General features: G+C 54.9%; 1 protein-coding gene and 1 long non-coding RNA gene across 3 annotated transcripts; one reads left to right on the top strand and one right to left on the bottom strand.

Moving 5' to 3' along the window:
* Window positions 1-367: 367 nt before the first annotated feature.
* Window positions 368-8,457, bottom strand: LOC148118952 (uncharacterized). Its single transcript, XR_015735634.1, has 4 exons — window positions 8,355-8,457; window positions 3,937-4,056; window positions 3,212-3,358; window positions 368-1,407 (listed from the first exon to the last, which is right to left on the bottom strand). It is a non-coding gene; the product is annotated as an uncharacterized LOC148118952 (long non-coding RNA).
* Window positions 5,781-24,787, top strand: Pdgfb (platelet derived growth factor subunit B). 2 transcript variants are annotated; one of them, XM_085678405.2, is made up of 7 exons: window positions 5,781-6,827; window positions 15,230-15,326; window positions 17,415-17,504; window positions 18,786-18,991; window positions 20,305-20,449; window positions 22,924-23,072; window positions 23,366-24,787. In XM_085678405.2, exons 1-6 carry the CDS (start codon window positions 6,765-6,767, stop codon window positions 23,046-23,048), a joined length of 726 nt encoding a protein of 241 aa, XP_085534531.2. In that variant the 5' UTR covers window positions 5,781-6,764; the 3' UTR covers window positions 23,049-23,072; window positions 23,366-24,787. The 2 variants fall into 2 exon arrangements, with proteins under 2 accessions (XP_085534531.2, XP_085534530.2); XM_085678404.2 differs by lacking the exon at window positions 5,781-6,827 and adding an exon at window positions 7,619-7,699.
* The last annotated feature ends 2,503 nt before the right edge of the window (window positions 24,788-27,290 follow it).

The following is a 27,290-nucleotide window of genomic DNA, read 5'->3' on the forward strand; positions in this document are numbered from 1 at the left end:
GTGAATATCTTTAATCCCAGTGCTGCCAAGGCAGAGGTAGGAGGAGCTCTGTGAGTTCAAGGCCAGCCTGGGCTACATAGTAACACCCTGTCTCAAGGGGGAAAAAGGAAAGAAAAAAGGAAAAAGAAAGAAAACAAAAAGACTTTAGGAGGGGCTGGAGAGACGGCTCAGCAGTAAAGAGTGTCTACTGCTCTTACAGAGGACCTGGGTTCTGTTCTCAGCACCCATCACGTGGCTCACAACTGCCTTAACTCCAGCTCCGGGGAATCTGAGGCCTCTGAAGCTCAAGGGCACGGACATTCACAAACACAGTCTGTCTGTTTCTCTCTCTCTCTCACACACACACACTTTAAAATAAACACACATCTTTCTTTTAAAGGCTTTGTTTATTTGCTGCGCGTACAAGGGGAAGGTACAGAGACAGTCCACCAAAGTGGGGGAGGGGGGAGGGTAGAGCCCAGGTGGACAGGCAGGGGCCACAGCATAGGCTGCACCTTGGCAGGGCTGCTAAGGGCCTCGGTGTCCCTACCTGTGAGAACACCCTGCTCTTGCAGGCTGAGCAGCTTGAATGAGTGACTGCACAGAGAATTCGGGGCAAGCTGCCTGCTGAGCACTGGGCCTCAGAGTGTGAGCCTTTGATGGGAAATCGGTGACTTTTATGTTGTAACAGGCTTCCTGTTCTTTTCACAGGCCCGCCACAGTTACACACAGTTCTGTCAAGCAAGCTGGTACCCCACCAAGAGGGGCTGCCTCTGTCCCTCCCTCCTGTCCCATTCCTTCCAGAATGTTCAGAACATGGCTGATGACGCTGATTTAGAGAGAGCTGGCTAACCCATCCCCAGAACACTGCTTCTCCCTCGAGGTGCGTTTCTCCAGTAAGTGGCTCCCTGCCCTGGGTGAGTCCTGGGGTACACTGAATCCTTGACTTTTCACTTCTAATAGGACCCTCCATGGAGCACATATGGTCTTCTGCACCCCACAACATACCAAAGCTGGGCCACCCTGAGCCAGGCAACATGGGAGGCACCATGGAACAGGGCTCAGGGTGGATGCAGCCATCTCCTTGTCCTTGCTTTCCAGGGGCACAGCTGCCCTACCCCCCGCTGTAGTCTACAGCTGAGGCGGCCATGACAGAGGTCCAGGAAGTGCCTCCAGGCTGACCTGAGCCTGTACTTTGCTGGTGCCCCAACCCTGGCACGGGCGCAGCTGGTGGGGGGGTGTCTTCTCCAGGGAGAAGGGACCTTTGTTCACTCCAGTAAGAAAGCCGTGGGTGGGCCTCCTCCCAGCCATCTGGGCCGGCTCCGCGACACTGGAGGACTCGGCTTCTTCCAGCCATTTCCAGGTAGGTAGCTCTGCTTTGCTGGTCCAAACATTCACATCCTTTTCCTTGTCTGGAGCCTGGAGGATCTAAAAATGTTTCGGCTCTGGCTGGTGGCGTAAACAAACACTGGCTTCCCTTGCCCTGTGTACCTGACAGGCCCAAGGCAGCAGGGTAGGCTCCTGTGGGTAGCCTAGACCCATGGTCCATCTGCCTGGTTTTCTGGGCTCCCTGCACCCTAAGACTCACAGCACAGGGCCCAGAGCCTCATGGAAGAAGGGAGTATCTATCTGACAGAAAGGCGCGGGCCCTACACGAGGACAAGCTGCTCCCATTTCTGGAGGCCTATGCTCCTTCCAATCGTGGACTGTTTTCCTAACACTGGATGCTGGGTTTGGAGGTGGGTGTGTGCACACATGCACCACCTTAGTATTATAAAGGTCAGCATTTGTATAGTGCCCATGCTGCACCTTCAGTGGTCGCGTGTGTGAAGTCATTTTAACCAATGAGGAGTCTATCACTTTACTACTGGTACACACAGCTACAGATGAGTTAACTGAGGCTCAGAGAGGTTAAGTAATTTTCCCAAGGTCCCACAGCGAGTAAGTGGACTTTAGATCTAGGCAGTCTTTCCATGGAGGTTTGACTTTTTGGTCTCTTGTCTGTAAAATGAGTGTGGGTGACAGCCTTCTCTCCCCATCTGGCAGCTCTGAGGTGAGGCAGAACAGGGAGGAGACCCCATTGATCTTACCATAGGCTTCTTCCACAGGAAGGCAGGGGATGGCTGCCATACACAGTGGGGCAGTGCATGGGCATTGCCATTGCACGGTTCAGGGCTTGGATGCAAGCTCATTTGTAACAGGGAAAAGCATGGCTGCCACGCATTGTTGAAGGTAGAGACCCTGGGAAGGTAGAGAAGGTGGGAAGCCACCTTCTTCCTTGACATCTCCTAGCTCCAGCCAGGCCTCAGGAGACCACACCCAGGTGTAGATGGTGTCCTGGTCAGTTTTTTTGTCCCCTCGACATAAGCTAGGAACATCTGGGAAGAGGGAACCTCAGCTGAGAAAACATCTCCGTCAGACGGGTCTGTGGGGCATATTCTTGATTAATGATTAATGTGGGAGGGCCCAGCCTACTGTGGGCAGTGCCACCTAGATCAGGTAGGCCTGGGTTGTAAAAGAAAGCAGACTGAGCAAGCCACAAGGAAGCAAGCCAGTAAGCAGCACCTCTCCACTGCCTCTGCATCAGTTTCTGCCTCCGGGACCCTGCCTGGAGTTGCTGCCCTGACTTCCTTCAGTGGAGAACTGTGATCAGGCTGTGAAAGCCAAATCAACCCTCTCCTTCCCACACTGACTGCTTTTGGTCACGGTGTTTCATCACCACAACAGAAACCAAACTAAGTCAGATGGTTTCAGTGGACGAGGGCTGAGACCACCCTAAAGTTGGCTAAGTCCCCCGTTGTGGGCAAACCTACCCCAGCACTTAGAGGTCTGGCAGTCACTACACCACTTAGCTCATATGGGTGGGTCAGAGTGTGGGGTGGGTGAGGCCCCCCCCCACTCCAAAGTCAATTCCTATTTCTAGCCTGAGCTGACAGGGGAATCTGGTTCCTTCCTGGCCCTAATGCAGAATTCAGGTCTTGTCTTCCCAGGTCTGAGACTTCCAGATCCACCTCTGGTAACAATGGCAGCGGCAGCAGAGGGGCAGGTGACACAGATGGATAGACAGGACGGGATACACCTTAGATCTCGGATCCCCTGTGCTTGAGTTTTGTAGCATGCCACCTTTTAGGAAGGGTTCGGTGTCTCCGCACAAGATGTCTCTGGCCAGGGTGGAGAGGGGGAAACAGGCAAGGTATCTGCTCGTTCATTTACTGCACCAGCAGATACTCACCAAGAACCTCGATTTATGCTCAACTCAGTTTAGTCCTGATACAAGAGCAGTGTCCAGACAACTCTGTGGGGGCGCATACAGAGAGCCCGGAGCAAGTGTCAAGCCTGACAGGCTTCCTGGAAGAGGTGCCTGCTGTGTCTGTCGATCCTGGTGAGAGAGAGAAGAGGGTGGTCCTGGGAGAGGCTCCCCTGCAAGGAGCAGTCATCTCAGCACCTGCTGTCCCTGCTGCCTCTCCTGCCTCTGTGCAAAAATGCCCTTGTGGGTGTGGGGGGCGGGGCTAGAGAGATTAAAGGACGTTGCTGCTCTTCCAGAGGAGTGGGGTTCAATTCCCAGCACCTCCATGGTGGCTCGTGTAATTTCAGGCCCAGTGGCTCTGACGCCCTCTCCTGGCCTCTATGGTTACTGCACGCATGTGACATACCCACACAAAACTATACACATACATAAAAAAAAATTATAGTGCCACTGTGGCCATCATCCCATTACCTGCAGAAAATAGTACAGAATGGTGGGTTACAGATTTGAGCTCTGTAGCTGGACTCTGGAGCCCAAGCCGTGGCTCCACCACTTACTGGTATCACGTGATCTGGTCCAAGCCGCTGAGTCCATGCTGGTACCAATGGACTAACATATCTCCCAGAAGCACCAAGGGGGTGTGTATGCTCCACTCAATGGTGGCTCTATCACTGTATTCCCAGAAAGGAACATGGTAAGGGGGAGCTCACCCAGCTGTCTGGTGGAAGCATTTTTAAATCTTGACATGGGATCAGTGTGCTGGACTATCTCCTCACAATCAGGCTGGCCATCTTGTCTCCCGGCACATCTGTCTGTCCTGAGTGGTGGTCCTATGGAGGATTATCTTTTGTGAGCTTCCTACCACCCTGTGAGGAGGGCAAACCCCTTTCACTGCTCTGAGGTACAACCAACTGCACGTATGGGTTAAAAAACAAAGTTAATGTGTGTGTGTGCGTTGTTGTGTGTGCACACGTGCAAATGTGTGCAGGTGAGTGTGGAGACTAGAGAAACTTGGGTAGTCCACCTCCTTTGAGACAAAATCTCTTATTGGTCTGAAGTTCACTGATTAGTTTAGACTGGCTGACCGACAAGCTCTGATCTCCACCTCCCCAGCACTGGGCTTATAAGTGTGTGCGGCTCTGTTGAGTTTTCTCGATGAGTTCTGGGGAGCAGACTCAGGTCTTCATGTAAGCACTTAATCAACAAACCTACCCCCTAGACCCGCGATCCTATGGACCTATCATCAACCACAAAGATGGTAAACACTTCCAACCCCCTATGGTTTTCCCAGGCTCCACTGAAATTCCTCTTTTCCTCCAATTGCATCTCCAAGATACAGAGGAGGAAAGCAAGGTACCACTGGAGAGGGTAAATAACCCGCCCAAAGGTCACCTACCCACGGTGATCTTTCAGCCACTGGGCCACTCTGCTAGCTGGTCATTTGGGAAAGTGGATGCCTGGAGTCATGTGTAAAGAGGTCTGGGAGGTCCTCCCTCACCCAGCACCACCCTCTTCAGGGTCAAGAGAGGCCGTAGCACCACTCAGCGTGTGTGGGGTTGCAGGCTGACATGGGGACCAAGGAGAGATGACAGGCAGAAGTGGATGAGGACAAGGTGCCCTAAAGGCAGGAGGCAATGCAGTGAGCCTGCTGGTCTTGTGGTGGGTGCTGGGCCAACAAGCGTGAGTATGACTGTGTCACTGTGACTGCTGAAGGCAGGGACACAGCAGCTCCCCGAGCTGGGGGTGGAAGGTGTTAACTGTGAGAGTGCTGGTGTGGGTGGGTGGCCTCTGGGCCTGGAACTGAGGGACATAGGGAGGTAGTAAACACCCTGGTGATGGTGGCATCTTGGTGGCAGCCTTGTGAGGATGCTTGCTGCAGGGCTGTGGGGGTTTGTGTGACTTTGCAGTTCAACAAATTCAAATCCAACCCATGCTGGCATGGCAGCGCCTTCTGTGTGCCAGGCAATAAGCAAGGAGAGGCAGACCCAGTTTGGAGCTGAAGGGTTCCCACTGTGGGTTTAAGAGTTTTAACCTTGGGGCTGGTGTGTGGCTAGATGCTTTCTGATCATTTTGACATTTAAGCCACCCAATACCCTGTCCCCACTTAAAGAAATGTATGGTGAAGCACAGAAGAAAGTGACTTGCCCAAGGTGACCCAGCTACTCAATTAGACAGAAACTGAATCTAAGCTGCCAGGTTGCGGAGCCCCAGTCCTTCATCATCATGCCTTTGCCAGGCTGCAGATGTCTGGTTCTGGGGTTCAGGGGCTACACTCCTGGTCTTGGTCCTGGCCCTGCAGACATGCCCCTAAACACAGGTCACTGTGCCAAGGGGTGGGGCCCTGGTTCGCCTCCAGTACTTGCCAAAGGGCTAGATTTACTACTAGAGGGGCTGCCTGGCTCTCAGAGACCCCTTAAGCTGCAGTCCTCGCCTTAGGCCCTCCCTTGGCTCCTGCCCCCCTCCCGGCGCTGACTCGGGGCCAGGGGAGGAAAGGCTGTCTCCACCCACCTCTTGCACTCTCCCTTCTCCTTTATAAAGGCCGGAACAGCTGAAGGGTGGCAACTTCTCCTGCAGCCGGGAGCAGCCTGCCTGCCTCCCCCGCTGCCTCCCTGAGGGCTCCCCTCCGGCCGCCAGCGCCCATCTTTTTTTCTCCAGAGATATTTTGCGCACACACACATACACACACGCGCAAAAGGGAAAGGAGGGGAGAAAAAGCCCACCCCCCAGCCTCGTTGTAACGAGTAAGCCGGAGCTGCCGCAGCTCGAAACCCGCAGAGGACGCCCTGAGCAGCGAGCTGGTGGGCGGATCGACCGACTGACCCGCGCCGCGTCCACCTGTCGGCCCGGGTCGGCCCAGCGCGCAGTGGGCGCGCCGCGCGCTCGGAGCAGCCGTGCCCGCCGCTTGGGCCCCGCGCCAGGGCGCACACGCTCCCGCCCCGCCACCCGGCCCGGGCGGGAGTTTGCACCTCTCCCTGCCCGGGTGCTTGGGCCGCCGCTGCAAAGCCAACTTTGGAAAAAAGTTTTTTGGGGGAGACCTGGACTTGGAGGTGCTCAGCCCTGCGCTTTCTGATCCGAGGAGCCTTTCCAAAAAATGTTGCAAAAAAGCTAAGCCAGCGGGCAGAGGAACACGCCTTTAGCAGGCGAGTGAAGACGAACCATCGACTGTCGCGTTTCTTTTCCTCTCGGAGGTTGGAGTCCCCTGCGCGCCCCCACACGGCTAGACGCCTTGGCTGGTTCGCGACGCAGCCCCCCGGCCGTGGATGCTCGCGTGGGCTCGGGATCCGCCCAGGTAGCGGCCTCGGACCCTGGTCCCGTGTCCAGGTCCTCCCCAGCCCCCCAGCGACGGAGCCGGGGCCGGGGGCGGCGGCGCCCGGGGGCCATGCGGGTGAGCCACGGCGGCGGCTGCAGCGGCCTGAGCGCCTGATCGCAGCGGACCCAAGCGGAGCCCACCCTCCTCCCCAGCCCCCCACCCTGGCCGCGGGGGCGGCGCGCTCCGTCTACGCGTCCGGGGCCCCGCGGGGCCGGGCCCGGAGTCGGCATGAATCGCTGCTGGGCGCTCTTCCTGCCTCTCTGCTGCTACCTGCGTCTGGTCAGCGCCGAGGTGAGTTGCGACGGCGCCGGGGCTGGATCCTTCCCTCGCCGTCCCAGCCCCCACGCCTGGCCGCCCCCTCCTCTCCCTGCAGTGAACTTTGGAGCCCCGCAGCGCGTGAGCCAGGCGCCGGGAACTGGGTGGCCCCAAGGGCTGGGAGGCCAGGTCCAGGGTTCTGGAATCTATGACGAGACAGCGGTGGGTTTCTCTTTACAGTAGACCAACCTAGATCCCTAAACCTCCGTGGCGTCCTGGAAGGTGTGTGTTGCCTTGCCCTCTGCCTCAGTAGCCAGAGCTCTTAAGCCCTTTCCCGGCCATGGGAGAAGGGGTGGGGTGGTATCTAAGGTGCCTAAGACATCGCGATCTCCTGAGTCCATTTGGAACCTGCCTGGGCTTTGGTTCTGCCCAGGACCCGGCCTGCCCTAATGGTGTGTGCCCTCGATCTCAGGATATCCACGGAGACCTTTGGAGAGCGTTCTGCTGGTCCCACCCAAGCTTCTGCTCTGGGCTAGGGTGGGCACCTCGGGGTCGTGCTGGACGGTCCAAAAGCACCTTGTATCTTGGGGCCCAGAGAGAGACAGAGACACTAGAGAGACAGGCAGACAGACATACGGTAGGTTCAGACGCTTGGAGTAGACAGGACTGGGGCGCGCGCGCTGGGGGGGGGCAGTTCTGAAGGAATCCAGCCCCAGGGGCGGTGTGTGTGTGAGGCCCGGCCATACCTGCGCCGGCGCCCTGCGAGAGGAAGCACCTCTCTCCCCCGCATGCAGGCTGCGGAGCGCGCGCCTGCAGAAGCCTAGCTGCAAGGGAGGTGGGGTATGGAAACGTCTGCGGGAGCGATCAGGTCGGATCGGTGCCCCTACCCCTCCCAGCCTCACGTAGCAGTGAGTTGGCAAGTCTACCGGGAATCCAGGTGGGAAGGGGGCGGGGCAGGAGGAGGCGCAAGCTGGAGCTGGGCGAGGGCCGGGAAAGCGGCGTGGCCGGGGCCCGTCCCGCCTCCGCCCGCAGAGTCCAGAGCCCGCACCTAGTAGGCTGCGGACAAGGCCAGCCCAGTCGTCCGCAGCCAAGCGCAGGGCAGAGGCGGCGGCGGCGGCGGCGGCGGCAGGGAAGGGGTTAAGGCGGAGGGCTCCGAGGCCGCGGCCCGACCTTGGGCGGCCGCCAGCGCAGGTTGTTTTGACCACGGAGGAGCCGTCGCCGTCTCCTTTTGTTCTTGGGACTCCTCGAGGGCCTCCGGCCGCCCGCCCTGGGGCTCCGCCCTTCCGCGGCCGCCCCCCGCGGCCGGAGCCCGAAAGAGAGCTAGCTGGGCATGGCCCGGCCGCTGCAGGCCCCTCGCGACGCCCCCTCCCCGCCTCGCCTGCAGCCTCCGGGGCGCGGCCAGCTGTTGGGGAGGGGGACGCCGGGAGGCCCCAGCTGCCGCCTCGCCTCGCCGCGCCGCGGGGACCTGGGGGCTGGCCTGGTGCCAGGGCGTCCTGAGAACGGCGGCGCCCCGCGGCTGCTCTCTGCAGCCCACCCCGCCCGGCCCCCGACTCGCTCACTCACCCCACGCATGCACACTCCTGGCCGGAGGCGATGCTGCGCTCCCGCGGGCGGGCGCGCAGAGCGACGGGCACGCACTAAGGCGGCCAGGTCGCGCGCCCGCCGCCACGCCCGTGCACACGCGGGACACACGCGCGCGCGGCCCGAGTACACGTGCGCTCACACACCCACGCACGCACACAGGCACGCACAGCCCCTCTGTACACTTAGTGCCAGGTGCCCGCCCCCACGCAACAGGTGGGCCCGCCGTGGGCCCTGGCACCTCACTGCCTCTGTAGCCATCCCATTTCCTTCCTGGGGGGATCTAAGAAGGAAGGGACAATCCCAGATCCTGATCTGGGCTCTGCAGCGCCCATTTTTTTGGCCTGGTTAGAGCAGTTTGACATCCCTCAAACTTTGCCTCTCTGTAACGGTTTTTCAACCACCCCTATGTAACCGATGATGATGGCCGATAGTGATGGCGTGACCCTAAAGTGCTGGGATAGCCAAGCATTTTTCATTTCAAATAAGCGCCCATTTGCCCTCCAACATAAAGGATGCTACCTACCTAGTGTGTCCCCTACACCCTCCCTACTTGTCTATCCTGGTAGGGACTCTGCTGAATTTGTGACATCTGAGTGCAGCTTCCCAGGCCGCTTTAACCAGCCCAGCTCCATCCAGGAGCACTCTACCACTCCCATGAATATTCGCATTTGGGGTTGAGGCTTCTGGGACCGCAATTGCTCTGTGTTTTGCAGTTGACTTTACCCGATAAACATGGAGAGTACTGAAATTCTGGGGACCCTGTCCCCATAGGGCCAACCCAGGCAAGCTCCTAATCACCCGTGCAGGGAGACAGAAGGAGGGGCTTGCTTCTGGAGGTGACCCCGAAGTTGGCTGTGTTTAGAGGGAGGTCTAGGTGTTGGAAGCAGGCTGGAGGAGAGTCTGAAAAGGCTGCTGAGGCCCCATCTCCCTCAGCTGAGCTGGCTTCCCAGAAGGTGACTGTCATGTGACAATCTGTCTGCCTCAGCACCCTTCTGCTGGGAAGGAGTGGTGGGGCCCCATAGCCACCAACCCAGTCTCCTTCTGGCTTCCTAATGGCCACGGGGGTGGGGAAACTCACTTGCTGAAATCCCCCTGCCCGGAATTGTGAAAGTCAAGGTCAGATAGATTCTGGAGGCCTGAGTGCAAGAGGCCAGGAAGTGCGTGCGTGCATGGAGGAATCAATTCAAGGTGTTCTCTCTGGGTCCACGATGTCCCCCTCTTTTTGATGCTTCTTCTATGATGTATTTTCTTTCTGATATTTTGTTTGAGACAAGGTCTCACGTAGTCCAGGCTACCCTCCGACTCACTATTTATGTGGGGCTGGCCTTGAACCTCTGATCTTCCTACCGCCACCTCTAGAGTTACAGGTTTACACTATCATACCTGACTAGGACAACTTTTCAACTTTTGGTTTATTTAGCTGCCTGTTTCCTGCTTTCTCCCATGAACTGCACACTGTGCCAGAGGGATTTTTGTCTTGATTCCCACTGTGTTAGTGGAGTGATTGTAGCCCGCACAATCACCAAAGGATCGTGGAAAGAACCATGAATGGTGGAGTGGGCTCAGGCCAGGCATGCTTTGTTAACACAGCCTGGATGAAGTCTGGCCTCTGAAGGCAGCCATCCACGGTACAGTGCACTGCACGGTGGGCATCTGGTTTGTAACCCTGCCCCTCCCCCGTGGTGAGGAATTCCAATACACTTTCTCTGTCTTGGGACTTGGACTGTCTGCAGGGAGGACTGAGGCAGAAAGACAATGAAGGAGAAGCAGACTGGTCCTCAGTTTCCCCCACCTAAAATATGGAGCAGGTTGGACTCATTTAGTGTTACGAATAATAGGGGAACTGGCTCCCATTGAGTTGAGGTGGGAGGCAGTGATTGCAATGGGCCACCAGGGTGGCACATCCTTAAGACAGGTCCTTTTCTTCCAACTTTGACATTTTCTTTTTCTCTTGCTCTAGCAGAGGTAGGGGAGGCTGGTGGACTGGGTTGGGTTGCAGGAACAGGGGGTGGGGGGCAAGGTGAGAGAGGGTAATCCCAGGAACCAGGAAGGAAACTGCTGGGTAGAAAATCTGGCTCCAAAAGGCATCTATATTGTGCCCAGGCTTCTTCAAAGAGCTCTTCTTTGCCATCTCGTCTAAATACGGCATGAGACGCAAGCAGGCAAGCAGGCAGGCCCTAGGAGGCCTCGTCAGCTTCTGCCTCTGCCAGCCACAGACAACGCCCTGGGTGCTGGGCAGAGAGCCCATCTCCCTCACTGCAGTGGCAGCAGACTGGAGTGTATGTCTGTCTGTGTGTGTCTGTGTGTGTGCTGTGCTGGGGCCCAGGTGGAGGGTGGGGTACAAGCCCTTTTGATCTGCCAGCCTGGCTGGGAGCAGGTAACTCACCTGGCCTCATGCTTGCTCGTGCCTCGTGCAGCTGGCTTTGGGGGCGGGGCAGGGAGGAGGCTGTTTCTCTTGACTGCCAGGCTGGCTTAGCCCCAACTGCTTCCACACCACACCCTTGTCCTACCAGGAGCCCCAGGCCTGAGACCTGGGGCAGCTACTTCAAGCTGTCAGGTATCCTTTACCATGTATGGGAGAAATCTGTGGGTGCCCACCTAGAGGCTTCCAGAACCTGTGGCAGAACACAGACACACAGACTCTGACAGCAAACACGTGCCCCTGAGACTCTCCCCAGAGTACTGCATCCTGGAGTGGACCTCAGGCTAACCTTTCACACCTCTGGTCCCAGAAGAGACCCACCAGCCCACAGGGCACCTGATAGTGTCAGTGTGGAGCTAGGTTCCATTTCCTGTTGCCCAGCGAGGGGGATAGGACAAAGTCACACTCTGTCCAGGGCACGGCAGCTCTCCACCCACCTGTCACCATCCTCGAAAGTATTGTACTTGTCTGGCCCGGCACATGAGTGTCATGCTGCTCTCGGAGCCATATGAAAGAATTGGTGACCAAAGCAATAACGTCGACCTTAATTTGGGGCTGCTCTGCTCTGTACAGTTACACTTACCAGGGATTTCAGGGCCAGTTGTGGTTAACTCCACTTAAGGGAGAAAGATACAGTTTGTTTCTTTGTCAGTCTTCCCCAGACTGAACCCAGGACCTCACTAATGCTAGGAAATTGTTCTGCCACTGGGCACACTCAAAGCCCTTCCTTTGCTTTTATTCTGTGACAGGGTATTGCTAAGTGTCCCAGGATGGCCTTTGAATTTGTTTCATAGCCCAGGCTGACTTTGAATTTATCCTTTAGCCCAGAGTAGCCTTGAACTTGCAATCCTGTCTTCAGTCTTCTAAGCAGCTGGGATTATAGGCCTGTGCTGTTATGTCCAGCAGAAAGTAAGGTTTTGATGACTTATTCAGAGCACTGTGGTTCCCTTTATTCGGGGAGCCCTGACTTTCCTCTATTGTGGGTTTCTCACCTCTGGTACTGTGGGTATTTGGGACCAGTGATGCTGGATCCTTTGTGAGATCCTTCATACTATGGGATAGTGAATAGCATCCCTGCCTCCCCCCACTGATGCTAGCAGTCTGTCTCTAGCCATGACCACCAAAAATGTGTTCAGATGATGTCAATGTGTAATTGAGACCATTGCTATTAGAAGAGCATGACTTTAATCTCAGCACTCGGGAAGTAGAGGCAGACGGATTTCAGTGAGCTCGAGACCAGCTTGGTCTACAAAGTGAGTTCCAGAACAGCCAGGGCTGGAATCTCAAAGGATGCTGGGTCCAGTGGCATCATCAGAAGAGAAGGGAAGCATGTTTGAACCTTTCCTGGTGGGCCAGGAGCAGGTAGGCATGCTATGGCCCGTGAGGGACCCACCTCTGCCACTGACTAGTCATCTAGACTTGTGACTGTGGATTAATTTCTCTCAGCCTCAGTTCTCCCATCTGGAATATGGGACTAATGATAATGCTGGCCTCAGGACTGCATTTCGTGCAGCATTTTATTTAGTCCGTGCCTGGCTTGAAGGACCACACCTGAGAGGAGCTCTGGAGAGAAAGGGATGGATACCAGTGTTTACTGAGCTGAGTGCTTTTGCACCTCCACGGCTTCCATCTGGGGTTCAGGGGCGAGTCTATCTCCATGTGATGGACTCCTTTGCTTGGGGACTGAAGACTGAGGTGTCCACTTGGTCTGTTCAGGGCTCAGCTTGCTTTGCCTCACTGGCAGCTCCAGCCAGCCCTTGAATGGACAAGGAGATCCTGGCAGAAGTAGCCCCCAGGGCTGATTGAGCCACCATTTGCTTCTCATTCTCTTGGGCAAGCAAACCACCTTACACATTCTGGCTCCGGCTAACGTCTGCTCCATCGGCTACCCCCAGCCAGAATTAGAATGCAATCCAAGGTCTTCTAACATCCTCAGTTCATAGATAAGAGCCCAAACCAGAGAGAGGCAGTGGCCAGCTGGGGGTCGCACTGCAGAGGGTGGCAGGGTGTGGAAGGAATCCAAGTCTTTTGAATGCCAGTTCTGAGTTTGACAGAACCTGGGGCAGTGGCCTTCTCTAAACCAGCTTTGAACCATCTGTCCTGCACGTCTTGGCCCAACTGTGAAGCTGTGGACACTATAGGACACCAAGCCCCTGCCCTCACCCCAGCTTCTCCTTCAAACTTCTGACATTCCCAGGATACCAAGCAGGTTTATAAACTCCATGATTGAACAAAGTGACCCAGATGCCGAATGGGGTCCCAGGAGCCAGATTTCAAGGAGTTATGCCCCTCCCCTAGTCCCCAGATTGTATCCTCTACTTCCTAGGTTGACATGGGGGACCAGAGGTGGGTATGACTGAATCCCTGAGGAATGTTTTTCTAAACATTACCACAAGTGTCAAGGACTACAAGGTGTTTTTTTGTTTTGGTTTGGTTTGGTTTAAGTGAGACTGGGTCTCTTTATGTTGTCCAGGCTAGCCTGGAACTCCTGGCCTCAAAAGATCTTCCTGCTAGGCATAGTAGCTCACATCTTTAATCTCTCTGCACTTAATAGAGGCAGGTGAATCATTGAGTTCAAGGCTATCTTGGTCTGTTGTTGAGTTTGATGCTAGCCAGCTAGGGCAACATAGGACCATGTCTTTTTTTAAAAAAAAAAAAACAAAACAAAACAAAAGTAAACCCAAACTGTTTTAATTTTTGGTTGTATGATAACTCCATGGCCAAAAGTAACTTGGGGAGGAGAGAATCTGTGGAGCTTGCAGTTCCACAGCACCGACCATCAGGGCAGGAACCTGGAAGCAGGAACTGAAGCAGACGCCATGGAGGGCTACTACTGACTGGTTTGCTCCTCATGGTTTGACGGCCTGCTTTCTTAGAGGCCACAAGTCTACCATCCACCCACCCACAGTGATCTGGGCTCTCTTACACCAATCAATCAGTCAGCTAATCAAGAAAACATCCCCCAGGCTTGCCCACAGTCTGATAGGGACTTTTTCTCTATTGGGGTTCCTTCTTCACTATCAAGTCTAGCTTGCGTCAGGTTGACAAAACCAGCAAGCACACAAAAAAGAGATCTTCTTGCCTTTGTCTCCAGAGTAGCTTGGGACATAGGTGGGCACCGGGCATCATGCACCTGGCTCTCAACAAGTGTCTGAGACATGCAGCTTTTGAGGAGATTCCCCCAGCTGCCCAGCTGGCCAGGGGCGAGAGCTTCTTTTCTACCTTAGACAGTGAGAGAGCAGCAACCCCCATGCTCAAACACACACACACACACACACACACACACACACACACACACGTACGTGTGTGTGCGCGCGCGTACATACACCCACACCTGTGCTTAGTACTCAAAGCGCCGGTCCCAGCATGGTTCAATGAACACAGGGCAGGGCTTCTTCACTTCTCAGTCCAGGGAAACTGAGGCACAGAGTGGCTTAGTCCTCCCAGAGCGTCTCTCAAGCTGCATGGTCTTGTCACAAGCCTGCATGTATGTATGTACCGCATGCGTGTGCACTCAGCATGCGTGTGCACTCATCGTGGCCACAGCTTTTAGACATGGCATCTTGCGTCTTTCCTTTGCTCCTTATTGTGAGGACAATTCCCAGTTCCCTCTGCCCTCACCTCTTGTAGCCTTTGGCACCAGGCTCTTGAGCTCCTGGAGCTCTGGCCATGCGGCGGTGACCTCTCTCTACAGCTGTATGAATGTGATTGTGGGACCTGTGGTTTCCCTGGAGGAAGCTGGCTTGTAGTGAGGCCTGTTAAGGTTCTAACTAAGTTTCAAGTGTTTGGTGACAGGCCAGAGGGACTCTAAAAATAGCGTTTGGTTGGGCATGGGGCATGCATGGGTAAGCGCTCAGGTTCCCCGGTTGGGCCTGAGGATTCCCTTGTTTCCTCTTTGGCAGGGACTAAGTCGGTAGCACTGGGACACAGAGCCTTCTGAGACATCACAACTCAGCAAGCATTATTAAGCATCTCTTGGACTGGGGGGGGGACTGGAGTATGCACTTCACTGTCATTGTCTGAATGAAGCCTCTGTTCACAGTGGGTTTGGGGGCCCCTGCACATACAACGCGTGTGTCTTAGCTACCAGGTGTGGAGGGAGGGTCTTGAGAAGTGAGATTGTTGGAGTTTCTCCAGGACCTGTGATCTGATGGGGGAGACAGATGTAGACAAGTCTTGGAGCTGGGGGCAAGTCTGGATACTGTAGAGGGTTGGGGTGGGGCATCTCAGTCTGGATTTAGCTCTTTAAGCCTTTGGGCCTCTGCTCCTGGTTCAGCCTTGGATCCCACCTACTCCAGCCTTACTGTCTGTTTGCTGGGTACAGAGGGGCCTCGTAGGAACTTTGTGCAAGAGAAAGCATGTGGCTGATAAGAGAGCCATGCCTGGTGAGCCTTCACCCCCATTTACTCAGTTCCTGGTGTCTGCCCAACAGGGGGACCCCATTCCAGAGGAACTCTATGAAATGCTGAGTGACCGCTCCATCCGCTCCTTTGATGACCTCCAGCGCCTGCTGCATGGAGACTCCGTAGGTAAATCGGATCCTCCTCCAGAACCTCAGCCTCCACTGGTGTTCGGGAGAGTGGGGAGGGGCAGGCAGGGATGCCCCTCTTGATGTAAGGGAACTAGATCCATGGCACATCCCAGTGAAGGCCGTGCCGCACCTACCCAGGGCAGGGCAGAGCAGGCTGACGGGTTGGTACCTGGGACATGGGGTGTGGCAGAAGCAGCACCCACGTGTGACTCTGACTTGGTGCAGAGGGTGGGGTCCCTGGAGCAGGGCGGGCAGAGAGAAAGCACTCAGGGCATGTACTAAATACCTATCCAGGTGAAGAGGGTGGAGCTATAGAAGACATCTCCCTGCCCCTCTGGCCCAGGGCCTGGTCGACAAGGTCTCCTGGGGACACCTGGCCAAGACCAGCTGGCAGCCCTGCCCATGCCCAAGAGTGCACTGGGCGAATGGGCACGTGCTTGGTGGCACACACGTGGCGGGGCCGGCGGGTTGGGCTGGGAATATATTTATAAATGCAGTCTTCAGAGCAAATTCCATTCTATTCTGACCTCTGGCCTGGTCCCTAGAGCCCTGTTCAGCAGCCCCCCAGCCCCCACCCCCACGCACCCGCGGGCCCTTGTCCCTCTGGGGTCCTGTCTCTTTGTCACTTTGTAATTCTTGCCCAGACGCTATCTACGGGGGAACAGCATTTCCTGCCTTTGTTTCCTCTCTCCGTTGGGCCCCTGGCTCCTGCTCAAAAGCATTCCCGGGCCTTTTCAATACTGCCTGGGCTGGGGGTGGCAAGGCAGGCAGGAGGGGGCCCAGCTGGGCCCCCCTATTGTTCACCAGGGCCCCCACCCGATGTCTCCCACCCGTGCCCGGCTGACCAGCCCTGGCCACACAATGGGGCAACTTCCAAATTTAGCCATCTTGGTGTTTCTTTCCAAGGCGCTCTGCTGCCCAGCTCGGGCAGCCCCTCCACACCCCTGGTGGGGGTCGGGGATCTTGAATGTGAGGATTTCAATAGCAGGCCTGTTTCGAGGCAACCATGTGGCTATTTTTTCCTAATCAACTTAACCTTTCCACAAAGTACATCTCTCCCCATCTCCTCCCCACCAGGGGCATTCCAGAGATGTCAGTGAAAAAGAGACTAAGGGACAGACAGCCAGGCTGACGTGGTTGACACGTTGGGCTGGACAAAGCAGACCAATCAGTCAGTGGCGATCTGCGGGATCCCTGGAATCTTAGATAGGGCTGCAGCTGGCAGAAGCCTTTGCCTTTGATGGGACCAGCAGGCTGGGGAAGATATATGGTCCCCTAGATGCCATAAGGTACAGAGGCTTGTCTCCAGCATCCCTCAGTCCATTTGCTGTTCCTCACCATTGAGAGACAAGAGGGGCTATCCACCTTCAAGATCAAGTTCAAAGCCTCCTCACCACCCTCCCATCCTAGGAAGAGTAGGCAGCCCTGGCCAATGTCTCAGGGCAGCAAGGTGTGTGGGTAGAGGTGTCACCAAGGAGAGCTGGTAGGACTCCAGCTTAGAGAAGGGAACTTCGGCTAGTGACAGGAAGAGAAGCCCAGAAAGATGAAAGCTGAAGAGAGAGCTGACCTAGTGTGGCTGGCGCAGGCCCTCCCACCCCCTTCCCTCTCCACCCTTTCTCTCCAGACCAGTAGGGCCATTGTCAAGGCTCCAGCAGTCTGTACTGGGCCTGCTAGCCCCGAGGGGATTCTGGGAATTTCTCCAACCAGCACTTCCTATGGGAACGCTTTGGAGGGCACTGGGAACTGGCCTCCAGTGCTCTGGGTCCCTGCTCCACCCTGGAGGCCGAGGAGGGTTCGCTGACAGTAGCAAAAGGGAAGGGTTATTTTTAACTCCATTGACATGGGTTCTGGCCAAAAATGGGGCTAAAAACTCGCTGGAGGCTCCCAAAGATGCAGTCAGGCCCCACCAGCCCCATGAGCCATTCAGCTGCCCAAGGCTTTGCCTGGTTGCCTCTTCAGGGGCAGGGACCTCAGGTTTTGAGAGCATTAAGGGCGGGGTCCTAGAATGTAGAGATGCTATCCTCAACTCAGTCCCGTGGTAGCAGCCTGGGCCAGCATGCCTGACTATGCTTCCTTTCCCTTGCAGATGAAAATGGGGCTGAGCTGGACCTGAACATGACCCGAGCACACTCTGGAGGCGAGCCAGAAAGCTCATCTCGAGGGAGGAGGAGCTTAGGTAAAACCAAAGGTCCATATAGTGGCCCTTCAAAGAGTGGAATCCAGGGAAGGAAAACCAGGGCACACAGCCATCCTGGATTGGGATCACCTTCCAAATCCCTTCCCTACTGTTAGAACTGAATGAGGAGTGTAGCCATCTTTGAAGTTGAGTTACCATGCCCTCTGTCCCATGCTGTGCTTTTAAAATATAGTGGCTTGGGTCTTTTTGTTTCTGAAACAGGGTTTTAGTGCATAGCCCTGGTTGGCCTGGAACTCACTAGGTAAACCAGTCTGGCCTCGAATTCCCAGAGATCTGCCTTTGCCTTTACACTTGCAGCTTCCTCACTCCAACCCTGGAACAGATGTAGTCAGCTCCACTCCAAAGGTCTAGAAACTAGGGTGGGGAAACTGGAATGGAAGGACCGAGTCCTTACTCGATGCACTTGAACCAAGGTATTCTGGGTGGGTCCTCTGTTCACTGTGGCTCAGGGTTACACTGGCCTAGTGCAGAGGCACTAACCCCAGCTTAGAACTGCTGGTTGTTTCTTGGCGGAGACCAAGCCAGTAGATCTGTAGGCCTTGGAGAAGCCACCTACAGTTTCCAAGTCACTGGAGATGCGGCTGGCAGATCCTGCAGGTCCCCGAGCCCCACTGCCTTTCTCTGGCGAACCTTTCTCTGGAGATGACTGAGCACTTGCTGTAGGCTTCACCTACCCTCTTCCTCTCAGCTCAGGGGAGAGACATTGCTCTGCCGCTACCCTATTTTACAGATGAGGTAGATGAGACTTTGAAAGAGTCACATAAGAATAGGGTGGTACAGCCAGGCGCTGGTGGTGCATGCCTTTAATCCCAGCATTCTGGAGGCAGAGGCAGAGGCAGAGGCAGGCAGATCTCAGTGAGTTGGAGGCCAGCCTGGTCTACAGAGTGAGCTCCAGGACAGTCAGCGCTATTCTGGGTAGTTTGATCTTGAAAACAACAAACAACAACAAAAGACCAGTGGAAGCCAGCAGGCTAACAGTGGGTGAGGACTCAGGTGGGCCAATCACACAGCTGTGTGAATCTGAGCAATTGGGATCCAGGATGGTGGGACAGGCGTGCACTAAACATTTACAAGATCACACGGGATGATCTGGCCTGACCCTGACCATGCTTCTTGGGGGTAGACATCATTGTCCTTGTTGTCAGATGATGTAAACTGAGGCTCAGGGTGGTCCAGCCAAGTTCAGGGCTGTCTGGATGGGGGATGGTTCCAAAGAAGACCTTCCTCTCCTGACAGCCTCTTCTGTCGCCCCGCCCTCAGGTTCCCTAGCAGCCGCAGAGCCCGCTGTAATCGCCGAGTGCAAGACGCGCACAGAGGTGTTCCAGATCTCGCGGAACCTCATAGATCGCACCAACGCCAATTTCCTGGTGTGGCCGCCCTGCGTGGAGGTGCAGCGCTGCTCTGGCTGCTGCAACAACCGCAACGTGCAGTGCCGGGCCTCGCAAGTGCAGATGAGACCAGTGCAGGTGCGCAGACTCCGCCCCGTCCCGCCCCGCCCCGCCCCGCCCCGCGTCGGCCTCTGCCCCCGCGGCTGACCAGCTGCTGTGGGTTGGAGGGCTTTTGCTGAGTGTTCCGGGATGCACTCTCCAAGGCGGCTCAGACCGTAGTCATCACTGAGAGGCAGACAGAATGTGACTGGGTGTGCAATGCTAAGTGGTGGACCAGTGTCACCTGCTCTACAGGGACACAACCCCACAGAGCTCCTGTCTTCAAACATCTGACATTAAGAATGTTGAGGACAACTACCCAGGTTCCCTCAATGATTCATCATACGCAGGAACCCCCTACACTTTGAGACTTCATCTGTCTCTTTGGCAAGCTTTGTCTTTAACGAAGGTGGCACAGAGTGTCCTCCAGGTAGCAAGCACTGTGGGAACCAGGGCCCTCATTGACAAATGGCCCAGCACTGTGGCCACCTTGGTTTTTTTTTGGGGGGGGGAGTGGGGCACAGATGCTAGTCTATAGGAGGGAACTAGAGGCAGTCTCTGAAGCTCCTGCTCTCATGTGGACAGGGCAGGGCACAGGGAGGCTCAGCTATCTCTAACTCTGGAAGACCAGGTCTCAGTACCCTGGGTCAGCTTCCCCTTTTCAGGCTCCCCTAGGCACGCGGTACAAAGCTTAGCGCCAGCCCTCCCCAGTGCCCTGACTACGTGACCATGCTCTCTTTCTCTGCCTCTCTGCCGTCTGCCTGTGGCCTGTGCCCAGTCTGCTGTCTATCTTCCATTCCTGGCCTTTCGCTGTGCCCCAGATTACAAATGAATGACATGCTATGCGACCCCACCCACTGTCACCATATCTTCTGTCCCCAGCTTTAAGGACAGACACCTGACAGCTGCCTTCCCCCTTCCAGCCTCTCTTCTAGATAAGGCCTCTCTCACTTCCTTCCAGATAACCATCTCCTCCCCCCTCCACCACCACTCTGCTGCAGCCCCTGGCCTTGGCCAGTGCTCCGCTTCAGGAATGAGGACCCACAGGACTCGGGCTCTACCCGGAAATGCCTTTCTCCCACTCTGGGGGGTCAGGGTGTGGGGGGGGCGGGGTTGCTACAGCAAAGCTGAGGCCAGGTTAGCTAGGTCGAAGGGCTTGTTTTGATGGAAAAGCTCTGCGAGGAACAGAGGGCAAGGCCTTGCTATTGTTTGCTCCAGAGCCCTCGCTCTGCAGACAAGCCTGGCTTTTGGCTTTCGAGGAAAGAAACCTAGCGCAAGAGAGGGCCAGGTCTGTGAGACTGCTCCGGCACAGGTGGCTTCTACAGGGGAATTTTGCCTGTTCTGTCCCCCAGGTGAGAAAGATTGAGATTGTACGGAAGAAGCCAATCTTCAAGAAGGCCACAGTGACCCTGGAGGACCACCTGGCCTGCAAGTGTGAGACAATAGTGACCCCTCGGCCTGTGACTCGGAGCCCTGGGACATCCCGGGAGCAGCGAGGTAAGCCACCTTCCTAGGGGCTGCTCTGTAGGGCTCAGCCTACAGCCTCTTTCCCTTGTCACAGCTGGGAAAAGGGTGGGTGTTCAAATAGGGCTCAGGAGGCTGGGGAGGGTGGGGAGAATGCTTGCCGAGCAAGCATGAATACCAAAGTTTAAGTCCCTGGTTAGGCTGGTAGGGCATGGTAGCTGTGTCATCCCACACTGGGAAAGTGGAGGTGGGTGGATTCCAGGGCATCATCAGATGCTAGCCTCACTGTTGGTGACCTCCAAGTTCAGTGAGAGACCCTGCCTCAGAAAATACGGTGAAGAGCAATTGAGGACACTTGATGTCAACCTCTGACTTCATATGTGTACCTATGTGTATACACACACATACACACACACGCTCATGCGTACACACAGCTGAACCCATACAATGCATATACCACACACACATAAATTATTAATAGAGATCAGATAGATAACATCTACGATTAAATTTATTTGATACTTTTGATCTCACTGAGAACAATCTAGATTTTTCTCAGCCTAAATGAGGTTACAGCCCCTGCCCTTGCTACCAACCCAACCAGTCCTCTTCACTTCTGTTATCGTGGAGATATACAAGTAAAGGCTGGGCATCTATATAGCTGGGTGTGACAACTTAGTCTGGTGATCGAGCATTCATCAGATGGGTTCATGTCTTTGTTTCCACAAGTGTCAGACAGATATGAGTTGAAAAAGTCTCAGAGGCTCTTCGTCGTGGAGGTACCTGAGGTCCAAAGATGCTGGGGCCTTGCTCCAGGTCACACAGCCCATCCTAGGCCATTGGTGTCCTGAGAGTCCCTTCATGGCTCTCCCCTGCCCCTGGCAGCTCTTTGGCTTTCACTTGCCTTCTTTACCATCTGTATACACTAGAAGAATTCCTAAGTGTTAGTGCTGGAATGTTCAGAATACTGAGGAACTCTTCCAGGTTCATCTCTGGTACAGCACAGGGCAGAGCTGGCTCAAACATCTGTCATTTGTGAGTTACATGAATGGACTCAGGCTTGGGCCAGCCGAGCCTCCTGTGCATGGCCTGGCCTTTGGGATAGAAGCTCCCTGGGGGGCTTATCCCTGGCCCTCCTAGGTGTCGTCCTTCCAGATAATCTGAGCTCCCCTAGATCTCTACACTGCAGGGAAAGCTTGGCGAGACTGTCTCACTAGCCGAAGGCCAGGGACTCTCCAGTGACTCCCAGGAAGTGCTGGCCTCTTGCATGGCTTCCCAGAGACCAGAAGGAAGAGTAGTTGAGAGTCAGACTGGACCAGGGCTCCAGGAACTGTCAGTTCAAGCAAGTGTTGGAAGTGTGAAGCACAGATAGATCCCAGGGCTTCAAACACAGCTCTCTGCCTCAGTTTCCCCAACACTGTAGAACGAATAATGCCCACTGTGAAAATAAAGGCACTTGTAGTGGAATTGGGTGCAGAGCAGGTGTTACTGGGGTTCTGGCTCTTTTGACGCACTTGCTCAGCTCTAGGAGGTCACAGGTCCTTTAAAGACAGGGGCACGGAGTGGTTAAGTGACCTGCCCCATGGTACATAGTCCCTGGAAGAGTCCAGGTTAGGCCCAGAGCTAACCACCTTCCAAGATGTGGCCCAGCCCTCCATTCTGCTTCTCAGAGTGCCCAGGGATTTGAGTGGCAGGCCCAGCTCCAAAGAAAGTCTGTTTCTGACTTGAAACCCAGAGGCTTCCTCCTCACCTTGTGGCTCGAGGAACCAGAGGTTGGTGGCAGAGGTCTCAGTAGGAGCACTAGCCCGGGAGATGGGAAGTAAGAGGGTCCCAGTGGGGAGGGGCTGCCACTCTTGCTGTACTGTGGCTGAACCTGGCCTGGCAGTTCTGTGTAGGAAGGAACTAGGCTCCTTGGGTAGCTTGCTTGATCTTGTGGCTGGAGGGGACAGCCATACCTGTGGTGCAAGAGAATCAGTCCCCAAGCGACCTCTTAGCCAGATTTTTCATACGATGAGACAGGGTGACCAAAGTAAAAAAGTGGGTTGTGCCCATCCTCTGAAGACAGGTGCCTGATGGGTACACGGTACCAGCAGGACCTCCTGTTGGGTTTGAGGGATCCGGGGCCAGCCACCTGCAGGAAGTGGGAAAGTAAATCCCTCCATCTCTGGGTAGTGACGGGACTTGGGGACCACACTGAAACCTAACCTCCTGGGTCAGGCATTGCTTGGCCAGCATACTGCCGTGTAGTCCACTCCCCTTTCCCATGAGGTGGCCATCCTCTTGCCTCACTCCCAGCTATAGAGAAACTGAGGCATAGAAAGGTTCAGTCATGTCCCCAGAAGACACAGCTGATGAGCAGGAGGGCTTGGCTTTGACCTCATAAAGTCTGACCTGACCTTCCCCACCCTCTTCTTGAGTCAGCCCTAAGGCTCACAACAGGTGTTGGGGTACAAGAGGAATACCCCATGACCATCCCATGCTGACAAACACTTCTTCTTTCTGAGCAGCCAAGACGCCTCAAACTCGGGTGACTGTTCGGACGGTGCGAGTCCGCCGGCCCCTCAAAGGGAAGCATCGAAAATTTAAGCACACACACGACAAGGAGGCACTGAAGGAGACCCTCGGGGCTTAGGGGCATCGGCAAGCGTGTGGGCAGGTGAGGACCTGGCCGGAAAGCCAAGGCTCCATGGCTGTGGCTTAGATTTGGGGTGAGGGCCAGCCGGGACATTTGCTCCCTTCAACCCAGTCATTCTGCCTAACTGACTCTCAGCCTCTCAAAGAGGATGTCTGTCCTACCACTCCAGCTCCCATGAGTCTCCCATCCCAGCCCTGGGATCTGTTAGAAGCATGAAAGCAGGGACACCAGTTCCTTTTCTTGGTGTGGGGTCCTAGGAGCCAAGGGAGCCCCTGAGCCATCTCTGACCCTGTGTCTGTCTGTTCTACCCGCAGGGTTATTTAATATGGTATTTGCTGTATCGCCCCCATGGGGTCCTTGGAGTGATAATGTTGTTCCCCTCTCCCGTCTGTCTCGATGCCTGATTCGGACGGCCAATGGTGCTTCCCTCATCCCGTGTGCCCGGCCACCTCCACCAGCAACCGTCCTGCGGCCCGTCCTGCAGCTCCAGAAGCAAACAAAGGACTCCATTCCATGCTGCTTCTTCCCTTGACCCCAAGAACGTGGGACAAGTGTGCAGGAGCCTCACAGGGGACTGTGGACTGGCCCCAGGAGCCTGGGATTTGGTCTGAGAGCCTCTGCATGTCCTGCCTGGTTCCTGGACCCCTGGCCAGCCAGCAGGGAGCACTTTCAGGCAGGCTAGGGTCCCTTGTAGTCCTGTGGCCAGGACCACGTGGGGAGCATAGACTAGAGGAAACCTCTCAGCACCCGGATCTGCCATTCATCTCTCCCTGTCCCCTCAGCCCATAGTGGCTTTTTATTTTAGAAGTATGAAATCAAGGAAGATAACGAACTCCTCTGGGCAGGTGGCCACATGCCTTCTCTGATGGACTGGAGATGCAGTGTGCTTGTGACCTGGGCCACGCCCCCTGCCTCTTTCCACCTCCCTTGCATCTCTCTTGTTTCATTTCTCTACCTCCACTCCGTGTCTTCTTCCTCATGTACCCTTCAGTCGGCTCCACCAGGGGTGCTTGGGTCCTGATGGAGGCTCTGAACCACCCTATCGTTCTCCCTTAGGGTAGGAGACCTGTCTGTCATACTCCACTTCAGCCAAGACAGCCACGGAAGGTTGGGTGGATGTGCATTGCACATGGGCACTGCACGCGGAGGATTCTGTTCACACCCTAAATATGACCGATTTATCTATTACGACCTTCTGGCAGACGTAGGTCAAGCCTCTGAGGAAAGGAGGCCATGTTTTAATTCACACTGACGCCCTATGCGGACTGGCTGTGTGCACGCTGACCCAGTCTAAAGCTCGGGATGAGCCTCGGGTGCTGGGAGAGCAACACAGTCATTGCCCATTGCCTCCTTCAGCTGTTCCCTTCCTGGCAGGTGTGGGATACTAGGAGATCTCCAAGGGAGGGGCCGCCCTGGCTGCCCTCTTCCCTGCTTGCACATTGCCCCTCAGATCTTTTGTGGTTTTACCTGATGGCTTCTTCCAGGAAGCTAGCTGGTACACTGGAAGTGGGAGAGAGGGAGAGCCATAGCGCCCTCAGGAGGACTGGGGTTGACACACCCACTCCCCCCTCTACTTCCCCCTGCACTTTTCCCTCCCCCTCCCAGGTCCGCTTCCTTCAGTTTGTAAAGTTGGTGATTATATTTTTGGGGGCTTTCTTTTTATTTTTTAAATGTAAAGTTTATTTATATTCCATATTTAAAGTTGTAAAAAAAAAAAGCCACGAAACCAAACCAAACGAATCCTCCGGAAGTCTGTCTGTTGGCATCGGGTGTGACAATTAACCTTTCGATGTTGGCAGGATGTGCCAGCAGCTTGCTACGTGTTCCTCTCACTCAGGGAGGCTAGGCACCATCGGGCATCCTCATGTGCCCAGACACACTCTTACACTCGTGCATATTTTGGCCTGGCTCCAGGAGCAAGCCTCTGTCTCAGGGAGAGGGAGAGTTGGTCCTGGCTCCATAGCACGACCTGACCCCTGGACCCCTGGATCTCTTCCTGTGGAGAGATTGATTTCTGTTGAACAGGAATGTGGGACCTCTGCATTATAGGGGTGACACGTGGGAAACTGGAGGAGGCCCTAGAGGGACTGTGGGATTCATAAAAAAAGGGCAAAGTTCTGGGCTGGACTCAGCCCTAAACCTGCTATGTGACCTTAAGCCCGTCATAGGAAAGGGAAGGGAAGGAAAGGGATTGGTGCCAGCCAAGGTTCAGCCCTAGGGTCCTGTGCGTTTTCTTCATCCTATTCTTTTGGTACTGGAGAGGGACCTAGCATGTGCTAGGCACACAGACTCCCACTGAGCAACACTCCAACCTTACAGTCATCTCTGCCCATTTAGCCTTGGATGCCAGCTTATAAAGAAATATTCTGGGCCAGGCAGTGTTGGCCCACGCCTTTAATCTCAGCACCAGGAGGCAGAGGCAGGTGGATCTCTGTGAGTTTGAGGCCAGCCTGGTCTACAAGAGCTAGTTCCAGGACAGGCTCCAAAGCTACAGAGAAACCCTGAAAAACCAAAAGAAAAAAGAAAAAAGGAAAAAAAAAAAGAAGAAGGAGGAGAGATGACCCTGAACTGCTGGACTCCGTGTCCCTTGATATGTGTAAGAGCATGGCGGCCATTTGACTGAAGTAGAGGCTCCATTCTTACGACTCAGTTCGTTCACTCGCCCCTTGAGCCCTACCACAAGTGTCTGTTCCTGCCAGTGCTTCCAGAACCACATGATTTAAGTCTATCCTGAGTCCCAACCTGGGTCTAGCCCATGGCCGTGCGTGGAGCTGAGGGAAATTCTAGAATCACCAGTCCACCCTGACATTCTGATGTAGAACCCCTTTCTCTGGAGTCCCAGTATCCAGTTTCCCAAACACCAGAGCCAGTGCTGGTTTTGGGGCGGGGGGAGTGGGAGGAGACTCAGCAGGATATAGGAATTGAGACAGCTGCTGGCCCCAGGGCATGAGACATCTTGACAGCTGCTAACAGCTGGGCTGCTTCATGAATGATAGTAGGAACTTTCCAGAAACACTGTCTGGATCAGTCTTCTTACCTGTGTTTCTTGCCAGGTAGACACACTGAATCTGTGGACCTTTAGGGACCTAGTGGACCTCCAAATTGTCACGCTAAAATGGCATTCCCCCCAAAACTCTTCCCCCCAAAACTCTTCTGCTGGGGAAGGCATTTTCTCTCTTTTGGGGAGCGGGGGCAGGGTTGGGACAGAACCTCACTATATAGCCCTGACTGGCCTGAAGTTCAACTATGTAGACGAAGCTGGCCTTGAACTTGTAGAGGTTTTCTTGCCTCTGCCTCCTGAGTGCCAGCTCAGGGTTGTCTTCCTGCTTCCCTTGTCTCCATGGTAACATTTCAAGGAAAAGCCACAGGACTTACTCTAGTCACTGCTCCTTAGCATCTCACAGGTATCTGATGTGTATGTCGCTGTCACTCAGAAAAGACTGCTGGGGAGGTCATTGTCTGTTCTTGGAAGGAGGAAGTGTGTCTGCCCCAAAGGCCAGCTCTTGTGTGTGAGTGCACCCACTGTGTACTCAGTGGCTGGAGAACTATAGACTTGGAGTACCACTGTTGACAAGAGGTTTCACTTTCTCACTAGTCCCTTGCTTGGCCCATTGCCTTCCTGATTGGGGAGACCAATGGAGTCTGAGATCATGTCCAATACCTTCTATGTGTGTCCAGTGTCATCCCACTCCAAGTCTGCTGAGGTAGAGGCCCCTCCATCAGTCATATATACATCTGCTTATCTGCTCATCCACTCATCTGCCCACCCCTCCACCCCCCACCAATCCATCATTCATATATATGTACATTTACTCATTTGGCTGTCTACTCCTCTCTCTTATCTACCCATCCATCCGCCCGTCCATCTGTGCATCCATCCACGCACCCATTCACACATTCCCTCTGTACATCCATTTACCCATCATTCCTTTTATCCACCACTCATTCATATACACATCCATTTGTGCACTCACTTATCCATCTGCCTGTCCATCCACCTGCCAGTCCATCATTCAGATCTACCCATACCTACCCACTTGCCTGTCCACTCATGCATCCATCCATTCATCCATCCACACATTCACCTACCCATCCAGTCATCCATCATTTATCCTTCCATCCATCCATCCATCCATCCATCTACCCATCCATCCATCCATCCATCCATCCATCCAACCATCCATCCATCAGTGTTTCTGCCATTCATCCAACTGCTCATCTATCAACTACACATCCGCC

This window comes from Myodes glareolus, chromosome 19, assembly GCF_982192425.1.
Source record: "Myodes glareolus chromosome 19, mMyoGla1.1, whole genome shotgun sequence".
In the NCBI taxonomy this organism is placed as follows: domain Eukaryota; kingdom Metazoa; phylum Chordata; class Mammalia; order Rodentia; family Cricetidae; genus Myodes; species Myodes glareolus.